We start from the raw sequence: 27,626 nt of genomic DNA, 5'->3' as shown, positions 1-27,626 counted from the left end.
TAAATGAACTCAGCAGATGATATTTCTAAATGTATGTGTATGTATAACAATAATGATTAAAGAATAAGAGATCATAAATTTAAGACCAGGTGGAGATTTGGGGGGGGAGTTGGAGGGAGGAGGGAAATGATGTAAATGAAATCCTAGTGTAGGACATTCTCCAAAAACAAATTTAAAAACCGATGAAGAATCGAAATCCATAAGACTGCTTAGCTGCTAAGGAACACATTTTCTCTCACTCATCTATGTCACTGTAACTCCAACTCTCAAAGATGTTCCTTGCAAGGTCACATTGGAACCATAGTCCCCAATTGTCCTAAAATAAAAAAGTTTCAGTAGGTAGAAATGACAACATCTTGGACAGCAGGTGAAATTCTCTCTTTCTGAATGCCTACATCAAATTTACAGTTCCTATTTTCTGAAAATTCTATTGATAAGCAATGACTAACCATTGATAGAGGAGTAGGACACAAAGATTGTGATTAAACCGTTTATAAAATAATTTAATAACCTTGTAATGTGTTATATTAATCCTCACATTATAAGGACACAAGACTCAATTTTCTTTCTGAAAATTTATTTTTAGTGTTTTATAGAGGTGAGATAGTGTTTCAATATGATGACGACCACAATGTTACCCAGGTAGGTTTTCAAGATTTTCTTTAACTGCAATCTTCCAAAGTACATCCCCATGTGTTTAAAGATTTATCTAATTTCCATTTTTCTATTCTCTGTTATGTAATGACCTTCAAGCTAATGTTCTATATAATTAAGTTTTCTATTTCTCCACTAGCAGTGGTGAACTTCAGTTCCTGAAAGCTTATTTTGTCCTTCCCCAGTGTTTTATCAGTTCTCAAATTGCTTTTTTTTACCATATATCAGTCTGTTTTGAAGTATTAATGCAGTATCTTCTTGTGTACATTAGATGCATGAATAAACAATTCTTTCATTTCCTCTCTCTACTATGAAATAATGATTGATTCTATGAAATAAGAAATTTATTTTTTGTAAGGCTGCTTGCATTCTGTGAAAAACTTTTGACAAAGCCTTTAAAAATGATATTCTGTAACCTGCACGGTATCTGAAGGTGATTTCTTGTTCACTGGTCTGTAATGCTCATTATAACATATCCATGGGGAATATTTTCAAAATGCCCATTTGAATAAGCAGAAAAATCACAACAATAACAAAAAGATTTACCAAAGATTCAGATTACTTCTAATACTTGACTTATTTGATTTATGAACAAATTTAAGTAAATTCTGTCTCCTTGACTTTCTAGCTTCGTGCTAAGGGCTTAAATTTATAATAATCATGTTATTTTTCTACTACTTACATATTAGTTTTTACTAGTTTGCTTGCCAAATAAGAATGGTAATACTGTACAGTCCTATTACCGGTTAAAATATCAAATTAGAAATTACTAACAATGTCCTAAATGTCTACTATATCAGGTCATGGTCTGAGTGCTAGAAATATAGCAATGGCCCTGTCAAATTTCCCTTTCCACATTGATGTACCTTAACTCTGAAACCTGTCATAAGGAGAACTTTAATAGCGCTTTTTGTGGGGAACCCTTGAACAGAAGAAAGAACTTGACTCTGACTTTAAAAATAAATAAATCCAAACTAGCTCAGCCAATACAGATGCACTCTTGTGTACCCCCTTTATCTATGTAACTTCAGTTTCCTGGTCAGTAGTTTATGGAGTTAGGATTCTCTCTTTAGGGAATAATTCTTGTCAGAGAATATGTTTAGAGATAGTGCTTGTTGTTTTATTAATGGATTCTCACTTCCAACAGAATCAGGATACAGCTAATGGCACCTTTGCTGGAGTCCAGTCTCTAAGCGAACTGAAGTAAGTAATCTGATGTTTGCTTTAAAACTTCATATACACCACGTGGAAAGATGCAATTGAGCTATTTTTGCTTTTGGATACCAAAAATAAGATACAGAGGCCCAAAGGATACAAAGAAAATTGGTTCTTGCCTGCTTTGCAAACTAACCATAGTTATCTGTCATCAACTAACAGTCTCCTGAGGTTGTCTTCTCTGGTGCTCTGAAATTAAACAACAGCTTCATCTGAATTTGTATTTGAATTTTAATACAATTAATTATCCAGAATTGTTGTTAGGCAAGTTCAAGTCCAGACTTTATGCAGGATTGTTCAACCTAAGGCCAGCAAGCCACATGCAGCTGAGGAGTGATATAAAAGAGGTCCAGTACAAAACTGTAAACATACTTAAAACATTAGTAGATTTTTTGGTAACTCAATTGCATGATTTTTAATATAGACTTTGTAGATGAAAACATATCACAATGTCAAAGATGGGACACACTTTACTATATACCATTTGTTCAATTATTATGAAACATCAGTGATTCAAAAGTCAGAGAAGGAATGCAAGGCATTGTAGAAAGAAATGAAAATATTGTAGGAGCAGAAATGGAGGCAAGGAATAAGAGAAATACCCACAGGGGAGTTGGAGGAGGGGAAAAGAGGGCCGGAGTCCTAGAAACGGAAAGTTTGATGGCAGATGAGGTATTAATCAGAGGCCCAGGTTTGGAGGCTTATCTTTCTCAGAAATCTTTGCCCCAGGCCAGCTCTTCCTTTGGCTGTCTGCCAGAAGAAGCTGCCTTGGGGTTTGCAGTAGCCTAATGAATAACACGATTGCTCAACCATAATTTATATCTTGCTCTTAGCTAGGACTGATCCATCTGGTTAGCTTTCCTTGTCTTATAAATAATTGATTTCCCCCACGAAGCAATTTCTCATTATGCCCCGTGTCTCTTCAGAGTGAACACTGTAAGCAGTACATACCACATGTCCGATATAATTGCTTAAAAAGCTACCGTGTTTCAAATTTCACATCACTAATGGTCTCCTTCACGTCAATTTCTCTCCTTCTATTAACAGGCGATCAGAGCTCAACAAAACTCTGCAAACCTTAAGTGAGGTAACCATAGTATACCCTATACTTAAGGAATTCTGCATTCTTAGAGATACACGTTCAAATTCTCTCAAATCTGTCATGCTAAAAGAGTGAATGAACATGTTGCATTGTTCCAAAGCTCAAAACTAGGAGCCATGGGTGGGTCCTGTGATGAGATAAGATTGCTGTTAAATAAGACTGCACGTTTTTCCAAATAAAACCTCCAGGAGATTGAGTTACCTTGTATATAAGTGAGCTCTCTGACACAGGGGCAGCCAAGCAGAGTATGGCCTGAGTATGCTGTGCTGAGAACTCAATAGGGGTGTACAATATCTCTAGGAGTCCTTGTGGTTAAGAAATTCTGTGATTAGTCCTGGATTGTCTTTTGTCTTTTCTGGCATTTTTAACTGGTTAAGTGATGTATATATTTTGTTTATTTATTTCAGACTTACTTTATAATGTGTGCTACAGCAGAGACCCAAAAGTAAGTCATTTTTTATTTTTTATGAATATGTTTTCTCCATTTATGGAAATAAAGCATCACTACAAGAACCCTGAGCATTTGAAGCCTTACAAAATGGCAATTTTCACTCATCAACTATTCACTGATACCAATTATGGCAAGTCTTCCACAAAATTATACATTGAATTCCTACATACTATGGGTATCTACTTCATTTTCTATCTCTCCAATACTTTCAGCATTAATTTCTTTCCACCTACATCATTAGAAATGCAGAGAATAGTTTAAATGGTTAATCATCTGATACCTAGATTGAATTTCAAGGAGTTTTAGGATTTAAGAGACTTTAACTTAGGCTGGTTTATAGAAAGGATTCTATACTGACATTTGAAATGCCTATGGACACCAGGCAAAACAGTCAGTTTTTGGGGGGTTAGCAAAAAGTTGCATGCCTGCAAAACAAACCTGGAGTCAGGTGTGGACTGAAGGTGTCTAGTCTGATGCATCTATGAATGTGAACCTGATGTCTCTTATAATAAACTTTTGAGAGTGAAGAACAGACCATTATGTACTAGATGTACTAGTCAGGGTTCTCTAGAGAAGCAGAACTTATAGAATACTCTCTCTCTCTCTGTCTCTCTCTCTCTCACACACACACACACACACACACACACACACACACACACCATGACTAGCAAGCTGTGGTCTAGCTAGTCCAACAATGGCTGTCTACCAACAGAAGGTCCAAGCATCCAGTAATTACTCAGTCCTCAAATCTGATCTTCAGTATACTCTGGAATCCCAAAGAAGTAGGCTCAGTGAAGGAATGGTCCTGACAGTGAAAACAAGAGCAAGCAGGCAAAGAGAGCAAGCTTCCTTCTTCCGTGTCCTTCATGCAGGCTGCCAGCAGGTGCGGCCCAGAGTAAAGGTGGATCTTCCCACATCAAAGATCTGGACTATAAGTGCATCATCCCAATCCAAATAATTTATTTAATTAAGAAAGGATCCCTCACAGTCATTTGGATTTTAGTTAATTCTAGATGTAGTTAAGTTGACAACCAAGGATAGCCTTCACACCCTAGAAGATGGATGTTTGTAAGGCTATTGGGGTGATGTAATATTACAAAGTAAACACTGCAAGTGCCTCTTTCCTCACCCTTGAGTTTGCAAAATCAATTACAAAGTGTAAGCAGATTTCCAATATATATACTAACTATCCATACATACTAACATTCTGTGTGCATTTCTCTTTACAGCACATTAAACTGTACATTCACAATAAAACTGAACGAGACAACGAATGCAAATGTGTGTTCCATGATGGCTACTTTCAAAAGTGTACAGATTTGGCCAATGGGTAAGATGCCTCTGTCTGTGGCTGTGCTCTTTTTCACATGAATTTTGATGTCTGAAAAGGTTATTTTTCCTGTTTTCTTATAAACTACCAATATATCATATGAAAACATGATTTTTAAAACCTCAACTGAGATGGAGGGCTCTGTGTAGAGTACTCAGTGGATTGTTGCTAGGTCTTGTCGGATTCATTTTTAATTGACAGGTAAGCTATGCGTATTTATGTGTACACTGATGTCTTTTGTAGATACAGAATTCCTAAGGCAGGCTATTTAGCATATGCATAACCTCACATACTTAGGTTTTTCTTTTTGTGATGAGAACATTTAAAATGTACTCTCAGCAATTTTCAAGTAAATAATATAGTAACTGTGGTCAACATATCACATAACAGGTCTCTTGAAGTCTAACTGAATTTAGTGTCATTTGGTCGAAAATTATCCAGTTTTCTCATTTTAAATCATTTGGTAGCCCCCAGTTTCATTATCTATTTCCACGAGTTAGAGCTTTGTAGATTCTACAAGTAATTGAGATCATGTAATATTTGTCTTTCTATACCTGGCTTTTTTTAACTTAATCTAATTTTCTCCAGGATATGTATACTTCTTAATTTCTCTTTGACATTTCTGAAGTAAGATTGGTATTGCAAGTACATAACCAAATAGAAAAGGTCACTCGATATATATTTAGCATATAAATATTGGAAAATTACTCTTTAATGAACTATAGAAATAATCCCTGAAAGTATAGTCTTAAATTACTCTTTAAAAACACAGCCTGTCAGTATAATGATTGTATACTATATAAGCCTGGACTTCTATTTTGCTATATTCTTTTTGTTTTTTGAGACAGGGTTTCTCTGTGTAGCCCTGGTTGTCCTGGAACTAGCTATGTAAACCAGGCTGGCCTGGAACTCACGAAGATCCACCTGCCTTTGCCTCCCCAGTGCTAGGATTAAAGGCATGTGCCACCACCACTTGGCTTTTGCTTTATTCTTGACCATTCATTTTTTTCCTTTCCCTTTTTGTCTCCTTTAGAACAGTGTTGCTGTTCTCTCAGGACTCCCTGCCCTTCTTCACCAGAAGAATTAGAAAAACTTCAGTGGTATGTTACACATTTTCTGAGCTTCTCATAAATAAACAAATATTTAAAAAATTAAATTATATGTGAAAATAAAATGGGATGTACATACAACATTTGATCACCATGGTAACTGTCTTATCTAGGGTTTTATTACTATGAAGAGACACCATGATCATGGCAAATTTTATAAAGAAAAACATTTAATTGGGTCTGGTTCACAGTTTCAGAGGTTTAGGTCATTATCATCTTGGTGGGTGGGAAACATGGTGGCATGCAGGCAGACATGGTGCTGGAGAAGGAACTTAGAGTTCTTTATCTTGATCTGTAGACAGCAGGATGAGGCTGCTACATTGGGCATGGCTTGAGCATCTGAGACCCCAAAAGCCTTCTAGTGACACACTACCTCCAACAAAGCCACACCTACTTTAGTAAAGCCACACGTCCTTATAGTGTCACTCCCCCAGAGCCTATGGGGGCCATTTTCTTTCACAGCAAAACACTAGCCAAGGATGGTCAGGATTTTCAGATTATAGAGAGGCTTTCCGTTTTAGAGAAAATGGTTTTCTGTTCTGTGGAGCTTCCATTTGGACCACTAACTTAAAACAGTGTTTCTCAGTCTTGGCCACACACTGGAATCACTGGGCAAGCCTTAGAGATTGTTTTTAGAGCTGAGTGTGCAGCATCTTTGTGGTGTGCTAAATGTTAATTGGCATTTGGGTCTTATTCTGGATGTCAGACGTGAACATTGGAAGATGCTGTATGAAGGACATGTGGAACTCCGATGTTTTGCCATCTTTCTATAAGCCAAAAGTTAGCTCAAATTTTAATTTTTAGAAATTCGGATATTCTAGAGTAGAATAATCTGAGATATACCCTAGGTATTTAAGGCTTTAAAGCTCTTTTCTCAAAAGACTGAGGTAGGAGGCTACATAATGTGTTTGAATTTCAGCCTTGGCTGCATGGAGTAAGACCTTCACTCAAAAATCCAAAATAAAGGAGGTAAAGACACTTTGGGAGTTTTAATGTACAATCAAAATTGAGAATCACTTCCATAAACTCATTTCTTTGTGGAGGGGAACAAAGACTACAAAAGTTACATATGATGTGATCATGGGTATAACAAAATACACATAGAAAAAAGTGAATGAACCAATGAAAATGTTCACATGGCTACCCATGACTGACTTACCTGAATATTTTATTATCGCTATCTCCTCCTTCTCCTTTTCCTCTTCTCTGCATATTCCTTTGTGGGAACACCAGACCTTGAGCAGAGACCCACTTCCCCTTCGGCCTGGGAGTAGGCAGCTGTAAGACAATGTTTACTAAAAACATGTTTACTAAGAACAATACAATGCCAGGGGCAATAAGGTCCTGGAAAAGGCCTGCCCACGGAAACCGCCCTGACCTTGACTTTGTCCAAAGACTAATCGCCTCTTCTGACACGCCCAGATCAGTTTCTGGTGTCAGAGCAGAACCAGCCAGGGGAGAGGAGAGAGCAGAAGCTTCTCTGGTGGGAGCCTTTCTTAGGAAGTTTTCTTGAACCTTTTTGGGGCCTGCTTAAAGTTTTCTTTATATCCTTGAACGAGTCTCTGTGTTGTCAATCCCTGACACCCTCTGCACGTTCTCGGACACAGGCTGCGCGGCAGGCGTGACATTCCTGCCTTAATTTACAGAATTTTCTATTTTTCTATAGTCAGAAAACAATAGCTAGGGAGTTAGGGCATTTTTAACTGTGTAGGTCCTTTGCATATATATTATGACTTTTGGTTTTGTGTTTTTATGGGATTTCTGTGTGCAAACATGTGTATCTCTGAATCTATATGTATTTCTCATGCTTTTTCTTTGATCCTTTTTCTTCTGATTGTATGTTTGTTTTGTTCTATTCCAATTTGTTCCTTTTGCTTATTTTATTATTATTCCTTCGATGCCTGGAGAAAGGGTGTTGATCTAAATAGGAGAGGATGTGGGGAGGAACTGGGAGGAGTTGAAGGAGGGGAAACTAATCAGAATATACTGTATGAAAAAAAGTTTGTTTTCAATAAAAGAAAAAAGACATACATAATTTAAAATGGGAAGAGAAGGCCAAGTGTACCCTGTCGGCCCAATATGAGGCATGTTTCTGGGATATGTTAAAACACTGGATTCAAGGAACAGGTAAAATTCTCTAAAGATCTGTAGCATCTTTTTTCAATTAATACTGAAGATAAACATACACTATTAATCTTAACTACTTCCATTAAGCTAGAAGTTGAAACTGTTTAGGGGATAGGATGTCTAGAGTGTCAGATTGGAGCAAAAGACCATTTAAGGTAGCATCCACACCCTCTACAGGCTACGTGTTCAGAGATCTATTAGGAAGAAGCAGGCCATAGAAAGCAGGGCAGATTTAGGCCCATGCCTGCCTACTGCTGCCATTCTCGAGTCATACATCCAAGCCCATTCTAGAGCAGGTACTTTCTACCTTCAAAGTCTTACGTGAGGTGGAGAAATGAACTAGCCCTATAAATTAGAAATTGAATTTGACCAATCTCAACCATTCCTACATGCATCAACCCCTGTGCACCTTTTGAAATGTGGACTGTGACCCAGTGAGTCTGGGGAAGAGCCTGAGATTCTGCATTACTAGCAAACTCCTGGAGGAGTCCAGTGCTGCTGGTCCCTGAACTCCGCTTTCACATAGATGTTTTGGTTTTGCTTTTTTTAAGACAAGGTGTCATCGTGTAACTCTGGCTGGTCTGGATCTCATTATGTAGACCAGGCTGGTCTCAAACTCATAGAAATCCACCTTCCTCTGCCTCCCAAGTGCTGGGATTAAAGGTATGAACCACTACACCTGGCCCCTGATCCCCACTTTGAAAACTAAGGATACAAAAAATAGAGTAATGCGCCGGGCGGTGGTGGCACACGCCTTTAATCCCAGCACTCGGGAGGCAGAGACAGGCGGATCTCTGTGAGTTCGAGGCCAGGCTGGACTGACAGCCTCCAAAACAAAACAGAGAAACCCTGTCTCATAAAAAAAAATAATAAAAAAAATAGAGCAATGCAATGATTTTCAACAATGGCACTATGTGTAAGTCATTGGGGGAATTAAAAAAAAAACAATTCCTGTCTCCTACCTTCAGAAATTGGACTGATATAGTATAAGATCCTGAGTTTTTTACAAACCTCTGAGTGAGATGATTCTAATCTGAAGCCAAATGTGAGAACTACTGAGCTAGAGTTGTATGATCACTTGGTCTTTGAAATATATTGGTCCTTAAGATTAGTAGAAACACCTGGGACAATTTGAAATCATGCTGATGTGTCAGAGTACCCTTCTGGGATGCCAAGACTGCTCTATGTTTAGACTTGGGTGGTGATAACTCAGGTCTGTATGTACATACCATTCATCAGGTGCTAAATGCAAAGCAAATACACTTGACTGAATGTAGGCTGCACCTCTGCCGGGAAGAATGTATGGGAGGGGCATCTATGCACTAGCATTTAAGAGCTTTGTCATCTACTTCTCCATTGTTTACTTGGGTGCTTCACTCGATGACTGAAGTCTCAGGACTAGCATGAGCAACAGGAATCCAAGGCAGCCTCTTTATAGATCCCTTCAACTATGTGAAACACAGTATGGCATAGAGCTCTAGAACAGTGATAAATTGGTGAACCAGAACTGGAGTTTGTAGAATAATGCTAAGTTCTCTTCCCCAAAGTATGAAGGAAACAGGGGCAGAAGCCAGTGCCAGAGGCACAGAGAATGTGAAGTGTCCAGTCTTTTAGAGTGAAACATGGTTAACTTGGTGGTACCACGTAGATGCTGGTGTTGAAGACTCAGCCCTCTGTACATTACTGATGTCTCTCATATGTATCTCTCTGATTTTTCCTTTAGTGAACTGCAGGATCCTGTTGTCTGTGTTGCTTATCAGCCACATGGCCCACCGTTATCTTCTTCCAGCAAGTCCATGCCAGTTGTACCTCAGGCCACCATTTTGTCCCATGTCGCTAGTGACTTCTCTTTGGCTGAACCCCTTGATCATGCCTCTGTGACCCACAGCACACCTTCTCTGACACAAGAGAGTCACCTTCCATCTCCCCAGCCTGCTGGCCCCCTGGCTTCCAGTCCTGCCTTTGATATACCTGTTCAACCTGTAGCTGTCTCTTCCTCTCTGCCCCAAACTGAGTTTTCCCACACTCTGCCACCTGTGCAGTCCCCCCTCCCCCCTCTTACCACACCAGCTCTATCTGTCCCTGAAAAGGTGATCACCATCAGCATACCTCCTGGTGAGACAGGTAAATATGAGAAGTCAAGCTGATCCATGAGGGCTGTTGGGATTTGGACTTCCTAAAATGCAGCTGCCAGCTTGCAAAATCAAGACACACATTAAGACCTCATTAAACCATTCTTCTGAAACATTTGGAAGACCCAGGCTTAAGCCCTCACATGATGCAAAAGCTAAAATGAATATTTTGGCACCTTCTGACCTAGTCCAGATGATGGATGGATATGTGACACTAGTTGCACTTGGCTAGGAACAATAGTATATATGGAAAAGCCATGGAAACTGCAAAGGGTGTCTAGAAGCCATGTGGGCTTAGTAGCATGGGAATTAAGGGAAGAGGGAAAGAACAGTGAGTATTCCAGAGTGTCTGCAATTGAATAAAAAGTGGGCCTTCCTTTAGAAATCAGAGGATGGGCCAGTTGTGGTGGTGCACACCGGTAGGATTTGCTAAAGGAGGCGGAGGGAATGGAGTTTGAGGCCATCCTGGGCTACACATTTAGGGCCTGTTGTGGTGACACACACCTTTAATTCCAGCACTTCGAAGGCAGAAGCAGGCATGTCTCTGTCATTTTGTCTACAGAGAAACATTGCCTCAAAAGAAACAAATTTTAAAAAAAGAAAAAGAAAGAAGGAGGAGAAGGCAGAGGAAAGAAGAGGGAGAAGGAGGAGGAAGAGAAAGAAGAAGAGAAGGAGGATGAGGAGAGAAGGAGGGGAAGGAGAAGAAAGAGGAGGAGAAGGAGAAGAAGAAGAAGAAGAAGAAGAAGAAGAAGAAGAAGAAGAAGAAGGAGGAGGAGGAGGAGGAGGAGGAGGAGGAGGAGGAGGAGGAGGAGGAGGAGGAGGAGGAGGAGGTGGAGGAAGAGGAGGAAGAGGAGGAAGAGGAGGAAGAGGAGGAGGGGGAGAGGAGGAGGGGGAGAGGAGGAGGGGGAGAGGAGGAGGGGGAGAGGAGGAGAAGGAGGAGGAGGAGGGGAGACAAAGCCAAGCTTGGTATATACTAGTATACTAGTTTGGAGTCCAGGTTATAGTTTCTGCTCCTCTGCCATTGTGCCAGCATCCCCAAGGATATTTGGAGCCTCTTCCAAGTGATTTACTATTTCTCCCAATAAACACTGTTCTCAAAATTATTTTAAAGTAAAAGTAGAAATTTTAGGCAAAACTATGGAATCACAATTTGAGAGAAGGTTTAACAGCTGAATAATAAATTATAGTTGAAATTTCTTGCACTGGGCCTACAGTGATTTTTTTCCAAGGCAGTCACAGAGGCTACCTCAAAGCCCTCAAGAGGACCCAGAGCCTATGCTTCTATTCTTAGGACAACAGAAGTGAAGGAACATATGCATGCAAGATGCATATCAGAGTATAACCTAGTAGTTCCAAAGTCATTAAAGCTTAATGCCTACATAAGAGAAGAGTGATTATACAAGATTATATAAAACATGCTACCTCAACACAATGACATGGACTATTAGAATAGCTGTGCAAGTGCCAAGCGTTGGTGGTCCACGCCTTTAGTCCCAGCACTCGGGAGGCAGAGGCAGGTGGATCTCTGTGAGTTTGAGACCAAAACCCTTTCTCGAAACCCCACCCCTAAAAGAATAGCTGTAAAAAATGTGGGGACACTTTAAAATCTTGATGTGAAGAGACGATGGCCCAGCAAATAGGAAATCTGATAATACTGTTATAACTAAGAATCACTTTTGTATATTTAAAAATCTGGGTGTGTTGTAATTATAGCATTTGAAGAGTCAAAACAATATGATCAGAGATCAGGAATTCAAGGGAAGCCTTGCCTACTTGAGACCTTTTCTCAAAAAAAAAAAAAAAGAAAGTAACATACACAGAGAGAAAGAGAGAGAGGGGGGGAAGGAGAGAGAGAGAGCGCGCAACCTACAGACAGACATGGACAAACAGATTTTTGTTGTTAAAGACAAGCTTATAGTTTATATCGTTGATGTTTATTTTTAATTGAACACTATAGAATAACATAGCTGATAATCTGGCTGTTGTCTTCATAATTTCTTGTTCATAAAAGAGCTCCTAGTAACCCATATTAAATTCTTTTCAAATGATTTAAGTTGAATACTAGTGAATTATTTGTATTTACATCACTATTTATAGCATTGTGTAAATACTCTGATGTGGTTTTATATTTTTAGTCAGGTTTACTGAAATAATTTACATACAACAAAAGTTCTCCAGTTCTATGGTTAAATGAAATTTTCATAGTTTTATGCAGTTAGATAAGCATCTGTGGTCATGGAACCACCATCACAATCAATACATAACTTTTCCACAACCTTTACAATTCCTTTGTGTCTCTTTCATGTCAGAGCTTACCTCTAACCCCTGGCCACCACTGACATGTTGTGTTTCCCTGTAGTTTTAACTTTTCTAAAATGTCACATGAAGATAATCATATAGCCTGTGCCCTTTTGAGTTTGAATTTTGTCATTTAACATAATTTTGGACAACTGGAGAGCCATCCGTGTTGTTGAGTACATTGGTATCTCATTTCCTTTTATCATTAAATAATGTTCCACTGTGGATATACAACAATTTATCCATCCATTTTCCAGTTCATGGACATTTGGGTTATTTCTAGTTTATAAATATTATGAAAAAAGTCACTATGAAAAATTACAACTAAGTCTTCTAAACACATATATTTTCTTCTTTTGGACAAATACCTAGGAGTGAGCTGACCACATCATAGGATATATATCTTTATCTTTGGAAGTGATTTTTCACATCATGCATTCATAACATGGCTTTTTTTAATGCAGAAGTTGTCAACACCAGCAGTGTTCCTGATCTTGAGGCCCAAGTCTCACAGATGGAGAAAGTATTGTCCTTGGGAGACTTAGAGCCTAACCTTGCAGGCGAAATGGTAAACCGAGTCAGCAAACTCCTTCACTCTCCACCTGCCTTGCTAGCTCCTCTGGCTCAAAGGTATGACTTAGCAAACAGAAAGGGTGTGTGTGTTCTGCATGGTTAAGAGAATGAGCTGTCATAGCTGAGTTTTCTGTTTTGAATGAATGAGTTTATTAAGTATATAACAAGCAAAGACAACAATAAATATTGGGTTGCAGATAGAGAGAAGCAACAGATAGCAAAAAAATCACTAAACTGGGGGTTCAAAACATCCAGCAGAGACATTTGACTGATATAACCCAATTAAGAAAGGAAGCAAAGGGTGACATTTTCAAATTGGGGCTTACAAAATTCTGTCAGAAACCAACTGAGGCAGTCAACTAGATTTCCCAGTTGAGAGGGTCAGGGGAAAGGGTCTTCTTTGTTGTTTCCATGGATGAGCTTCCAGCCTCCAGTTCCTGCTGTAGGCATCTTTACATTATGGGATAAGCAATAGTAACCTGCATTGTAAATAGTTCACCTTCTAGCTCTTCTCAAGGACACAATGTTTTTAATACACTCTGCTGCTTGCCTTTTCCTTTCTTCCTGTTACAGCATAAGAGAAGCAGCTTGTCCCAGGAAATGATGCTTTAAATAACATTTTGGAGAACTCTTGAAATAATCATTCTCGAGTTTAGAACAGGAGGGCCCTCCTTGCTCCACGAGTTCTCTTTCAACAACGCTTAACAACACGTGGCAATTTACCTATGTAATGTACATTACAGGGTGTTAAAGAGGCTCCTCTTTAACGCTAAAGATACTGCTTATATGACTATCCAAGTATTTGTCCCCGAGGACTAGGCTCGTGATAATGTCCAGTTGCTACCCTGTATGAAAATGGGAAAGAAAGAAAAAAGGGACTAAATTAAAACTGCCGACTGTCTTTACAGGTTGCTAAAAGTGGTAGATGACATTGGCTTACAGCTGAAGTTTTCAAATACAACCATCAGTCTAACTTCCCCTTCTTTGGCTCTTGCTGTCGTCAGAGTGAATGCCAGTAATTTCAATGCAACAACCTTTGCAGCCCAAGACCCAGAAAATCTTCAGGTACAATCTAATTTCTTATAGAAACAACATTTTCTGGAGCATGATTGGAGCCCCTATTGTCTTCCCTGATGGAGGCAAATACTGTTGATTATCAGGGGTAATATTCAGCTTTCAAAAGATATAACATCTAAGTCCTTTAATTCTAGCATTGAGGAGGTGATGGCAGGCAGAGCTCTTTGAGTTCATGGCCAGCCTGATATACAGAGCAGCCAGAGAAGCACCAACTGAATGAAAACGGACATTGTTTTCAGGGGCTGGGATGTGACTCAGTGGCGTCTGGCATGTTTTGCATGCACAAGGCTCTGGATTCAATCCCTGGCATTCAAACAATATATAATTTGGGTAGAGGGTGTACCCGTGTTAACCCTTTAACAACTGAATAGTGGAAAGTGGGGGATGGTGTTTGATATGTTGGATGTGGAGGGATGGCAAGCAATGGTATCTTCATGGAACCTCATGAAGAAATAAATACTAGGCAGTTGAGGGACCTAGGCATGGAAGTTAATTTCAACATATTTAAGAATTTTTATCACTACACTATTGTATATAGTGGTGATGAAAAGCAATCCCATTTCTAGTGCTTTCTATCTACCCTGTAGAAGGACTGGGATCTATAAATGCTGAAGTCAGATCACAGGTTAAGCTCCTTCAGGCCCCTCCACATTGAGTTGTGATTTTGACCACCATCTTGTATCACCTCAGACCCTTTAATTATCTCTTACTTGATATTCCAGGTTTCTCTGGAAACCCAGGCTCCTGAGAATAGTATTGGTGCCATCACTCTGCCTTCATCACTGATGAGTAATTTGCCACCTAATGAGGTAGAACTGGCTTCCAAGATTCAGTTCAATTTTTTTGAAACACCTGCCCTGTTTCAGGTAAAGTTGCTGCTTACTGGTTTTGATTGGGTTTGGTTTGGAGATGGGTGATTTAATTCTGTTTAATTATCACAAATTCTTAAGCCTGCTACAAATCAAATGAAGTATTAAAACTGTGATTAATTCTTATTCACACACTAATGTTCCTTATGATGATAACTAGTAGTTCCCAACACATCTACAGTACTTACAAATGACCAAGCTCTACCCTAAGAACTCACAAGTGGTGTCTCTAATCCCTATCTTGGGAAGAAGGAACCCATTGTTACCCCCATTTTACAGAGAGGTACTGGAGGCACAGGGAGGATCAGTAGCTTGCTCAGGGATACACTATTTAATGATTAATGTTGTGCCCCCCTTTAAATATTCATGAAGTCCTATTGTGTCAGCTGTGTATTTAGAGCCTCGAGATAGAATAAACCCCACTTCTAACTGCTGTTTCTTAGAAAAGTTACTTTTCCAAATTATAATTTCTGACCTACATTGCAAACAATGTGAATTCAAATAGCCCTTAGTGTCCTTCTAGCCCTAAACACCCCTCATCATATTTCATTTCCATTGTCTTCTTGCTGGTTCTTTGTTGTGCTAGGATCCCTCCCTGGAGAATCTCTCTCTGATCAGCTATGTCATATCATCAAGTGTTGCCAACATGACTATCAAGAACTTAACAAGAAATGTAACAGTCATGCTGAAGCACATCAACCCAAGTCAGGTGAGGAGAGGCTTGTCTGGTTTGTTCACTGACCAAGGACACCTTGTACAGACTCTGCATGTAGGGCATAACTTGAGTCAGGAGATGTGTGGAAGGCTACAGTTGCTTGTTGTTCTACAAAATTTTGACTTCCAGAATCATTTCATCCTTGACCATGTAGTTTCTGAGGCAGACAAATGCAAAAGCAAGCTCTTAGTCACTGCTGAATTACACTGTGCACAGAGCTGTGGCTACAAGTCTGACTCCCACCTCCAGAGACCTCGTTTCATACTAAGCTTCAGCTACAACTTCACTTCTCAAAGTGTGATCTTCAGAAATGCAACAGCAATGTCATCTGAGAATTAACTAGACTTGCAAAGGCTCAGGTCCCATTCCAGACCCACTGATCCAAAATGTATCCCCTGTCCTCTGGACTGGGGATTGAACTCATGCCCTCACCATCTAGGCAAGTGCTCTATCACCAAGTCAACTGTACATTTTAAAACAAATCCCTTAAGTGATTTCTATACGTATTTTAAGAAGCACTGACCTAAATGGGGCTCATTTGCTTCTAAAATCATGTAAGTCTCCAAAATTCAAGCATAAGATTATACAATTGAAAGTATCTGATTTTCCTAATTGCTTTTCAGTTCAGTAAATTAATTAGCCATGACTTATCTTCTGCTATAGGATGACTTAACTGTGAAATGTGTCTTCTGGGACTTGGGCAGAAATGGTAGGTTCCAATTTAAACCCTTTAAAGGTCTTAAGTGAGTGAGGGGGAAGTTGGTACGTCACTGTGTTATGGCTTTACTAATGGGACAGATATTGCTCTTGATGCCAACAGGTGGCAGAGGAGGTTGGTCATCTGATGGCTGCTCCGTCAAAGACAAGAGGCTGAATGAAACCATCTGTACCTGTAGCCACCTTACAAGTTTTGGCATCCTGATGGTAACATACCCATGCTCCATGGCCTTAGATTCTGGGTCTGAGGGCTAGCTGGACATTATATTAGAACATCTACGCTACTTGATGACTAGAAAGATAAGCAGAAAACACAATATTGTGGAACAGTTATATACCAATGAAACCACTATTTTAATAACCAAATGTATCTAAAGATTAATATTGGAATGTAGAATACAAATATTTCTTCACATTATATATTTACATTTACATTTTCCTCCTTTAAGTAGCAAGAGCTTCTGATTAGAATGAGCAAAATAAATTATTTACCTTTCAATGCACTTAAAATGTTTATAATACACTTTGACTAATTATTGTTACTGTTATTATTATGTACATGCTAGGCAAGTGCTCTACTACTTAGCCACACCTCCATCTTGAATGATGTCATTTAATCATCCCAGCATTCTTTAAACACAGGTTGATTTTTTTTTGCAATTAGAATTAAGACTTGTGGCGATTTTTCATAGTCATAGGACTAAGAAATGTAAGAGCCAGGAGCCAAATGTCAGTATTTAGGCTCCTCATCCTCAAGTGCACTATGATGCAGCGATCAAAAATATGAGCTTTGGAGTTAGGCAGACCTGAATTTGAATTTTGATTCCTTCACTGCTACCTCAGGTAGGTTATTGGAACTTCTTAAATTCTTATTTGTACCTGATGAAAGTGATTGTGCTTATCTCATATGTTGGCTAACCAGACGATGAGACTATTAATGGGCATTTAGCATATTCAACACATGTAATAACAGGAATTACATATTTAAGATGGATTGATCACTGATAGAAATATCTTATTTCTCAGGACCTATCTCGGACATCCTTACCACCAAGTCAAATGATGGCTCTGACATTTATCACATATATTGGCTGTGGGCTTTCATCAATTTTTTTGTCAGTTACTCTTGTAACCTACATAGCCTTTGAGTGAGTATCTTCAACTTGAAATTTGGCTTATAAGATGCAGCTCTTACCTTCACCACCAAAATGTACTACCGCTTCTTTAGCCTGCCTTGTCCTTTATAGCCACAGAGTAGAATGTCTGGTTATGAGGTGCTATGTGAACTTTTTATTTATGTGCTTCTGCCTTCTACTAGCTTGTGAGCTCATCCTTGTGCCCAGCATGGGTGCCTGGTATGTCCTGAGCATTCAGTGGAGGGAAAAAGAGAGAAAGAATGAAACAAACGAGATTACGGTCTGAAAGAGATCATAGCACAATGTACAGCAAAAAATCACAAATTAAGTTTATAAATAATACTGAGCAAATGTGAAAGATCGAGGAGGAAGATGCAGGTAAAACTTAACTGAAAAAAATTCAGTGAGTGTGGCTTTCTAAGAAATGACTCTCCAAATAATATCACCTCCTTCTAGGCTCACCAGAAAGGGTCCTCTCATAACTTTTTTTTTCGAGGCAGGGCTTATCTGTGGCTTTGGAGGCTGTCCTGGAACTCGCCCTGTAAACCAGGCTGGCCTCGAACTCACAGAGATACGCATGCCTCTGCCTTCAGAGTGCTGGGATTAAAAGCGTGCACCACCAACGCCTGGGCATGTCAGCAGTCTCCGACTGCAGCCCCCCCCCAAAAGACAGCTTCCCACAACAGAATAAAAAAGAGAAAGTGTCTGAGCACCGGCATTCAACATTCTCCGTTCCTGCTGCTGTGATACGCATATATCCCTATCATGACGGACAGAAACTTCAAACTATGAGCCAAATAAACCATTCGTAAGTTGACTTTGTTAGGTGCTCAATCACAGCAACAGGAAAAACAGCTAGTACGACAATCATACATCAAATATGTCTCAACTTCTGAAGGATCTTTTACATGCTGATTGTAGACCCCCACTTTTAAATAGTGTGGAATCAACACCACTGGGAAGTCACCTCACTTCTCCTGAACTACTTATAGAAGTGCTACTAGTTCTTCTCACATAATAGGCTGCTATGTTCAGACCTTCAAAATACGGTCAGATTGCTATATCATCTTACGCTATGACTTAAATTGAGATTATGGAAAGAAAAGTTTAAAATATAGCTAAATGTAATGACACAGCGAAATGTAGTTAACTGATCTGTTAAGATTTTCTCCTAGCAGGGTGGTGGTAGTACATGCCTTTAATCCTTAGTTTTACTGTCCCCTGTATACTCACCCACTCTGAGAGGAAATCTGTGTATATCAGTACAAATGGATGAATAAATCACTTAAAACTCTGAGACAGTCTGAGGAATATTCTTATACATAGTTTGCCCGACTGGAATACTAATTCTTTCCTTGTCCTCCTCTCATTTTAGAAAGATCCGGAGGGATTACCCTTCCAAAATCCTCATCCAGCTGTGTGCTGCCCTGCTTCTGCTCAACTTGGTCTTCCTGCTAGACTCCTGGATTGCTCTGTATAATACCCGAGGTTTCTGCATCTCTGTGGCTGTATTTCTTCACTATTTCCTCTTGGTCTCTTTCACATGGATGGGCTTAGAAGCCTTCCACATGTACCTGGCACTCGTCAAGGTGTTTAATACTTACATCCGAAAGTACATCCTTAAATTCTGCATTGTTGGCTGGGGTATGTATAAATTTGCTTATGTGTTGCTTGAACTTCTCCAGTGTCCTGACTTGTACTCATGTAGAGATTTGATGAATCAGATCCCACTTGGGAACTTTTAAAGGAACTTTGGAGTCCACGTTGGCTACACTATCTCTAGAACAGTCTTGTGTCAACAACCAGATCATTTCCAATATTGTCCATTTCTACCTTCCATTAAGTTCATGGCTCTTGGTGGTGCTTACCAGTGAGCTTGGTTCTGGTCTCTTCAGAGAAGTATAATGAGCTGATACCACCCCCTCAGAGTCCTGCAGATAATCTATAAGTATGTAGTGCCCTGTTGTTTTGATGCAGTTTAACATAAATTGCTTCATTGAAGACAAGACAATGAGGCTAGCAAGGCAGTTATATGCAGCACCCAGGTGAAGACCCTGGGTCTAGGTGATGGTGTGGCATACCCCCACTTTGCAAGGCTAGAAAACAGTGCAGGATGGCATTCTCATTCTTCTTGAATCTCATTTCCACTAGATTCCAACCATCAACCTTCCCACATTCCCTTGTCTTCTTCATCCTACACAACAGGACTACAAGCTTTTCACTGTATGCCACCCTGCCATTATATCTTTGTGATGAATAACAAAACACACAGTTTCCTTCTCTTGTCCAAAAAGAAAGTCACAGGTCCAGGCATTGGCAGGAATTTTATCTTCTTTAGAGAAAGCTAAAATGCCAGGTGCCCTTGTCAAGGACAAGCTCCTCCACCTTTAGTACTTATGCATGTATTTGACACTGAGACTCTAACATAGGACCATAAACAAGCTAAGAATGATCTACAACTCCATTTGCCAGTATTCTATCTTTAAAAATGCCTTACTTAGGAAACCATCATATCAGTATCATTAGATGTTCAAATGAATTAAAATGAAAAATATATTTGACTGTATCACACACCCCAGCCAATCTATAAAAAAGCATTATTGTCATTGTTGTTTTATTTACCAGAGCAGTGAGGCAGACTGGCTGGTCTGGGTGTAGTGTAGAGTGGCAGCATGGGGCTGGTGAGTGACAACCTGTGAGGCATCTTTTCCTAGCTAAAAGCCATTTTAACTGTCAGGATCCCTCTTGTGCCTCCTTTTAAGAGAAGTACTCATGGGCCCTTGAGAAAACCAACATAGTAGCATCACCAACCCTAAGTTAGTGAAAACAGGTTTTTCCATTCATCTTTGGGTTCCAAATAATCAACTGAGGAATTTTAGTTTTATAATGAAAGATTCACTGGGAGTTGCTTACTCTTAAATTTACATCCCAGACATGTATGATTTAATGGTGACACTAGGTGCTATAAGAGATAAGCCTTGATTTCAGCAGATCATTTCTCAGTCACCTGCATCTAAGTTGAATGGAAGAAAGGCATCTCTATAGTTATTTATGAAGTCCAGTTGATGAAGACTCTGCCTCAAGATGGAGTTTCCAAGATTATTCTTGGTTTGGGGGTAAAGAGTGGAGGACCTTGCAGGTAGTTTCTAGAGGGCAGGACCACAGTGCAGCAAATTACTTCTGTTTATAGACCACTAGCCAAAAATGTAGTTCTGGCTGCCAAAGCATCCATCCATGTGGCAAAATTGAAAAGAATCCTCATCTGATGAATAGCTCTCTTTCATGCCACAGGAAGGAAAATAGAATGACCTCCAGTCAGTCTTTCTTTGGTTGTCAGAACTGTGTGACTAATGTTTCCCATGTTTCAGGGGTACCAGCTGTGGTTGTGACTATTGTCCTGACTATATCCCCAGATAATTATGGGATTGGATCTTATGGGAAATTCCCCAGTGGCACACCAGATGACTTGTAAGTATAAATTCATGATAGGAATGTTCAGGGAACCAGAAAATTAAATTCTCCAAGAAAATAGAGAATCTAATCAGTCTATTGGCTATATCTATCATCTTAATAAAATCTAAGATCGCTTTTAACAAGAGCCTTCATCATCATGTGTAATGAGATTAGGTAGCTGAAAATGCCACACTACTATTTAATTAGCGAATTAGGAGGAATTATTCTGAGAGACTATACATATTAGGAAGAAGTATATTAAGACACTTACCCGCTGATAAAAATGAAATGCTCATAATGTTATATTAATAAGGACATGAGGACTAGGATAACTACAGTTTACACAGTTCTGAATGCTTTAAAATTGGTTTTAAAATAGTTTAAGATTTATTTTTATTTGTGTATATGTATATGAATACATGAGTGTGTGCCACTTGTTTGTGTCTATGGAAGCCGGCAAGAAGAGGATATCAGATCCCTTTAGGGCTGAAGTTCCAGGTAATTGTGAGTTTCCCAGCATAGGTCTTGGGAACAGAGCTTGGATCCGCTGGAAACTCTTAACCATCTCTCCAGGCCCTAAAATATTCTTCATTACCAAGTGTCCTAGGATAAATGCTTAGATTCTGTTCCCTAGAACTGTAAATGATTGTGGAGAAGAGCATTTTATCATTTTTTCTTTTGTACTTAAAGAAAAAAAATGTTCTCAGCCAAACATTATAGATTCAGTGCGTCACTGGGAGCAAGCATGCTTCCAGCATTATAACGTTTTCCTCTTCTCCACTCCCCCATCCAGTTGCTGGATCAACAGCAATGCGGTGTTCTATATCACAGTTGTGGGATATTTCTGTGTGATATTTCTATTGAACGTCAGCATGTTCATCGTTGTCTTGGTTCAGCTCTGTCGAATTAAAAGGAAGAAGCAATTGGGAGCACAGCGCAAAACTAGTATTCAAGACCTCAGAAGTATTGCTGGCCTCACATTTTTACTGGGGATTACTTGGGGCTTTGCCCTCTTTGCCTGGGGACCAGTTAATGTCACCTTCATGTATCTCTTCGCTGTCTTTAACACCTTACAAGGTAAGCACTACAACATTAAATATGGACGCAAAGAGTCCAGTGGAAAATAAAAAATATCACTTCTAAGGGTATTTAGTGGCTAAAGATGTACTCCTTTAGAACCAATTTAATGCTGAGAAAAGGAGCTTTGGGGTCCTTAGAAAAAAGGCATTTTACTAATTTTGAGAAATAGTGAGTTTTCCCTTTATCCATCCTCATCTCCTTGGAGAGATTATTGAAGGAATCTGCCAGGAACTCTTTCTTGGAGAGCCAATTATTCTGCCTTTTCTTGATTCCTTCCTTTTTATTTATTTTCTAAGCTAATTTATGAAAGGAGAACTCACACACAGGAAAAACCCAGATAGCATGTTACTGTTAAGAGTTCACCACGCAGACCTGGGGCTTAGGTTTGGGTCTTCGATTGGAAACAAAAAATGACAAATGGGAACATAATAAACCCAAGTGGCAGTGGTCTTGGCCATGGGCTAATCTCTAGAAGTTGCCAAGCTGCCCTGAGTAGGCCTGGGGTAGGCTTGGGGGAGGTCCCTTAACTTCCGAGCTTCCCCCATGGTAATAAAGCCCAGCCACTCTGACTTTGGGACTCTAGCAGTTGTATTCTTTAGAAAAGCAAATTACTAATTCCTTTTGTAGGAGTGTTATAAAATTCTTGTCAAGCAATACATATCCACTAATCCAGCCCTACAGAAAGTTTTGGAAGGAAAACTCCAACCCAAGGAATTTAACTACAACCAGAAAAACATAGGCATTAGAGAATCCCACTCTACCAACAGCCAAAAGAACAAAGAGGTGAAATTCCACACATAATTCCAACAACAGCAACAACCATTCCAAGTAAAAGAAGAATGAGCAATCAATGGTCATTAATATCCCTCAACATTAATGGCCTTAACTCACCCATAAAAAGACACAGGCTAGCAGAATGGATTCGAAGACAGAATCCATCCTTCTGCTGCATACAAGAAACACACCTCACCCTCAAAGACAGACATTACCTGAGAGTTAAAGGTTGGGGGAAAATTTCCAATCAAATGGACACAAGAAACAAGCAGGGGTAGCAATCCTAATATCTAACAAATTAGACTTTAAAATAAAATCAATCAAAAGAGATGAAGGAGGTCATTACATACTCATCACAGGCAAAATCCACCAAGATGAAGTGTCTACTCTGAACATCTATGCCCCAAATACAAAGGCATCCACATTCGTAAAAGAAACATTACTAAAACTTAAATCCCCACACACTTATAGTGGGAGATTTCAACATGCCACTCTCACCACTAGACAGGAATATCAGACAGAAACTCAACAAAGAAGCAAAGGGTCTAATAAAAGTAATGACCCAACTTGGATCAACAGATATCTATAGAACATTTCATCCACATAAAAAAGAATATACATTCTTCACACCACCCCATGGAACCTTCTCAAAAACCGACCACATACTTGGCAACATATCAAAACTCAGCAGCTACAAAAAATTGGAATAACTCCATGCATCTTATCAGACCACCATGTGTTAAAATTAGAATTCAACAACACAAATTGCAGAAAACCTACAAACTCATGGAAATTGAATAATGCACAACTGCACCATTCCTGGGTCAAAGAAGAAATAAAAAAAGAAATTAAAGACTTCCTAGAATTCAATGAGAACGAAGACACAACATACCCAAACCTATGGGACACTTTGAAATCAGTGCTACGGGGCAAGTTCATAGCACTAAGTGCCTACATGAAGAAACTGGAGAATAGGTATATTAGAGAATTAACAGCACAGCTGAAAGCTCTAGAACCCAAAGAAGCAAACACCTCCAGGAGGAATAGACGCCAGGAAATAATCAAATTGAGGACTGAAATCAATAAAGTACAAACTAGGAAAATAATACAAAGAATCAATGCAACGAAGAGTCGGTTCTTTGAGAAAATCAACAAGATAGACAAACCTTTGTCTAAACTTTCCAAACACCAGAGCGTGAACATACAACTTAACAAACTCAGAAGTGAAAAGGGGGACATAACAACGGACTGTGAGGAAATTCAGAGAATTATCAGGTCATACTTTGAAAACCTGTACTCCACAAAACTCGAAAATGTAAAGGAAATGGATGATTTCCTGGAAAGCTATCACTTGCCAAAATTAAATCAAGAACAGATAAGCAATTTAAATAGACCTATAACACCTATGGAAATAGAAGCAGTCATCAAAAGTCTCCGAACCAAAAAAAAAGTCCACGTCCAGATGGCCTCAGTGCAGAATTCTACCAGACATTCAAAGAACAGCTTATACCAATTCTTCTCAAAGTATTCCATGCAATAGAAGCAGAAAGTTCTTTGCCAAACTCTTTCTTTAAGGCTTCAATAACCTTGATCCACAAGCCACACAAAGACACAACTAAGAAAGAGAACTTCGGAACAATATCCCTCATGAACATTGATGCAAAAATACTCAGTAAAATACTGGCAAATCAGATCCAAGAACACATCAAAACAATCATTCACCACGATCAAGTAGGTTTCATCCCAGGGATGCAGGGATGGTTCAACATACGAAAATCGATCAATGTAATCCACCATATAAACAAGCTGAAAAACAAAAATCACATGATCATCTCACTAGATTCTGAAAAAGCCTTTGACAAAATCCAACACCCCTTCATGATAAAGGTTTTGGAGAGATCTGGGATAACAGGAACATACCTAAACATAATAAAAACTATATACAGCAAACCAACAGCCAACATCAAACTAAACGGACAGAAACTCAATGCATTTCCTCTAAAATCAGGAACAAGACAAGGCTGTCCACTCTCTCCATACCTTTTCAACATTGTACTTGAAGTTCTAGCCAGAGCCATACGACAACAAAAGGAGATCAAGGGGATATAATTTGGAAAGCAAGAGGTCAAACTTCCACTATTTGCAGATGATATGATAGTTTACATAAATGACCCAAAGAACTCTACCAGGAAACTCTTACACCTGATTAACACCTTCAGCAAAGTGGCAGGCTACAAGATCAACTCAAGAAAATCAGTAGCCCTAATATATACAGATGATAAAAGGGCTGAGAAAGAAATAAGAGAAACATGACCCTTTACAATTGCCACAAACAACATAAAATACCTTGGGGTAACTCTAACCAAACAAGTGAAAGACCTGTATCGTAAGAACGTTGAATCTTTAAAGAAAGAAATTAAAGAAGCCCTCAGAAAATGGGAAGGTCTCCCATGCTCTTGGATAGGTATGATCAATGTAGTAAAAATGGCAATCTTGCCAAAAGCAATCTACAGATTCAATGCAATCCCCATTAAAATACCAGGACAATTCTTCACAGACCTTGAAAGAACACTAATCAACTTTATATGGAAAAACAAAAGGCCCAGGATAGCTAAAACATCCCTATACAATAAAGGAACTTCAGGAGGCATCACCATACCTGACTTCAAGCTCTATTATAGAGCTATAGTCCTGAAAACAGCTTGGTATTGGCACAAAAATAGACAGGTAGACCGATGGAATAGAATTGAAAACCTTGAAAACCCTGATATTAACCCACACATGTATGAACATCTGATCTTTGACAAAGAAGCTAAAACTATACAATGGAAAAAAGAAAGCATCTTCAACAAATGTTGCTGGCATAACTGGAGGCTGGCATGTAGAAGAATGCGTATCGATTCATGTTTATCGCCATGCACAAAACTTAAGTCCAAATGGATCAAAGACCTCAACATAAATCCAGCCACATTGAACCTCTTAGAAGAGAAAGTGGGTGGTACCCTTGAACGAATTGGTACAGGACACAGCTTCGTGAACATAACACCAGTAGCACAGACAGTGAGATGAACAATTAATAAATGGGACCTCCTGATACTGAGAAGCTTCTGTAAGGCAAAGGACACAGTCAGCAAGACAAAAAGGCAGCCCACAGAATGGAAAAAAATATTCACTAACCCCACATCTGACAGAGGGCTGATATCCAAAATTTACAAAGAACTCAAGAAGCAAGTCTCCAAAACACCAAAGGATCCAATGAAAAGTGGGCTGCAGAACTAAATAGAGAATTTTCAATAGAGGAGTCTAAAATGGCTGAGAGGCACTTGAGAAAGTGCTCAACATCCTTAACCATCCGGGAAATGCAAATCAAAACAACTCTCAGATACCATCTCACTCCTGTCAGAATGGCTAAAATCAAAAACACCAACGAAAATTTATGCTGGAGAGGATGTGGTGAAAGGGGAACACTCCTCCATTGCTGGTGGGAGTGCCAACTTGTTCATCCACATTGGAAATCAGTATCGAGATTCCTCAGAAAAATGGGAATAAACCTACCACAAGTCCCAGCAACTCCACTCTTAGGCATATATCCAAAAGATGTATATTAATACAACAAGGATGTCTGTTCCACTATGTTCATAGCAGCATTATTTGTAATAGCCTGAACTTGGAAGCAACCTAGATGCCCCTCAACTGAAGAGTGGATAGAGAAAATGTGGTGCATTTACACAATGGAGTACTATTCAGCAGAACAAAACAATGGAATCCTGAGATTTGCAGGCAAATGGATGGCACTAGAATAAACCATCCTGAGCGAGGTAACCCAGGTACAAAAATAGAAACATGGCATGTACTCTCTCATATATGGATTTTAGACATAGATCTGGGGAGTGCCATCCTACAGTCCTATGGCCAGAGAGTCTGGGAAACAGAACCTTCATTCAGTGGCTGATGGAAGAAGAGGCAGACTCCCACAGCTAAACACTGATCTGAACTCAAGAAAGCCAGTGACAAAGAGGGAGGACTGATGGCCAAAGGGATTAAGACTGGGCTGGTTTAACCCCCAGCAACAGCTGACCTGACAAGGATATACCCCTCTTGAATCACAAACGGATGCCTGGGAATCCAGCATGGGACTGATCAAGACCCCCTGAATGTGGGTGTCAGTGAGGAGGCCTAGGTAATCTATTGAGCCTTGGGCAGTAGATCAGTATTTATCCTAGGTATACAAATGGACTTTGGACTTGCATCCAACAATGAGAGATGCACTCTCATCCTGAACTCTTGAGGGAGGGTCTAGGACCTGCCCTGGATGAAATGACAGACTATTGACATCCCCATGGAGGGCCTCACCCTCCCTGGGGAAATGAGGGGATATTGGGGGGGTTGGTGGGAGGGCATGGGTGGAGGGGAGGGAAAGGGAGAGCGACCTGGAATTGACATGTGAAGCAACCTTGTTTCTAATTTAAATTTAAATTTAAAAATAAAAAATAAAAAAGATTCAATGGGAAAAATAAAAATAAAAGTCTTGTCAGCTTGTAATTTTTAATGGAAGTGCTTTGGCATTAAAAGCCCAGCTGGCTGATAGGTTTATATTACAGAAACAGTAAAAAACTGTCCCTTGGCTTTCTCTTATTCCAACTCCTTTCCATTACATTCTCTTCTGCTTGTTTTCATGTTGCTTTTGGCTTCCATACTGCCCTTTCATGGCCCCAGCAGGCAACAGATAATTTTGCCAGTTTACAAAGAAATGCCTCCCAGAAGTACAGTTCTAATGCCTATCTTGGCCACACACACACACACACACACACACA

General features: G+C 39.5%; 1 protein-coding gene across 7 annotated transcripts in view; it reads left to right on the top strand.

Moving 5' to 3' along the window:
* Positions 1 to 27,626, top strand: part of Adgrg2 (adhesion G protein-coupled receptor G2) — a 130,188-nt gene that overhangs the window by 94,966 nt on the left and 7,596 nt on the right. For 6 of the 7 annotated variants that reach the window (XM_021229602.2, XM_021229600.2, XM_021229601.2 and 3 more), the window contains 17 exons: positions 587 to 642; positions 1,802 to 1,857; positions 2,917 to 2,956; positions 3,379 to 3,416; positions 4,652 to 4,752; positions 5,786 to 5,852; positions 9,712 to 10,112; positions 12,883 to 13,048; positions 13,900 to 14,056; positions 14,791 to 14,934; positions 15,524 to 15,646; positions 16,316 to 16,361; positions 16,473 to 16,576; positions 17,396 to 17,517; positions 18,881 to 19,149; positions 20,874 to 20,973; positions 21,752 to 22,035. In XM_021229602.2, the coding sequence (XP_021085261.1) occupies positions 587 to 642; positions 1,802 to 1,857; positions 2,917 to 2,956; positions 3,379 to 3,416; positions 4,652 to 4,752; positions 5,786 to 5,852; positions 9,712 to 10,112; positions 12,883 to 13,048; positions 13,900 to 14,056; positions 14,791 to 14,934; positions 15,524 to 15,646; positions 16,316 to 16,361; positions 16,473 to 16,576; positions 17,396 to 17,517; positions 18,881 to 19,149; positions 20,874 to 20,973; positions 21,752 to 22,035 (2,274 nt within the window). The remainder of the gene's footprint in view (positions 1 to 586; positions 643 to 1,801; positions 1,858 to 2,916; positions 2,957 to 3,378; positions 3,417 to 4,651; positions 4,753 to 5,785; positions 5,853 to 9,711; positions 10,113 to 12,882; positions 13,049 to 13,899; positions 14,057 to 14,790; positions 14,935 to 15,523; positions 15,647 to 16,315; positions 16,362 to 16,472; positions 16,577 to 17,395; positions 17,518 to 18,880; positions 19,150 to 20,873; positions 20,974 to 21,751; positions 22,036 to 27,626) is intronic. The other variant, XM_040744121.1, reaches the window with a different exon arrangement.

Source organism: Mesocricetus auratus, unplaced genomic scaffold (assembly GCF_017639785.1).
Source record: "Mesocricetus auratus isolate SY011 unplaced genomic scaffold, BCM_Maur_2.0 Super-Scaffold_100003, whole genome shotgun sequence".
NCBI lineage: Eukaryota > Metazoa > Chordata > Mammalia > Rodentia > Cricetidae > Mesocricetus > Mesocricetus auratus.
The sequence above is the reverse complement of the archived record's forward strand: the minus strand, read 5'-3'. Positions and strand labels throughout refer to the sequence as shown.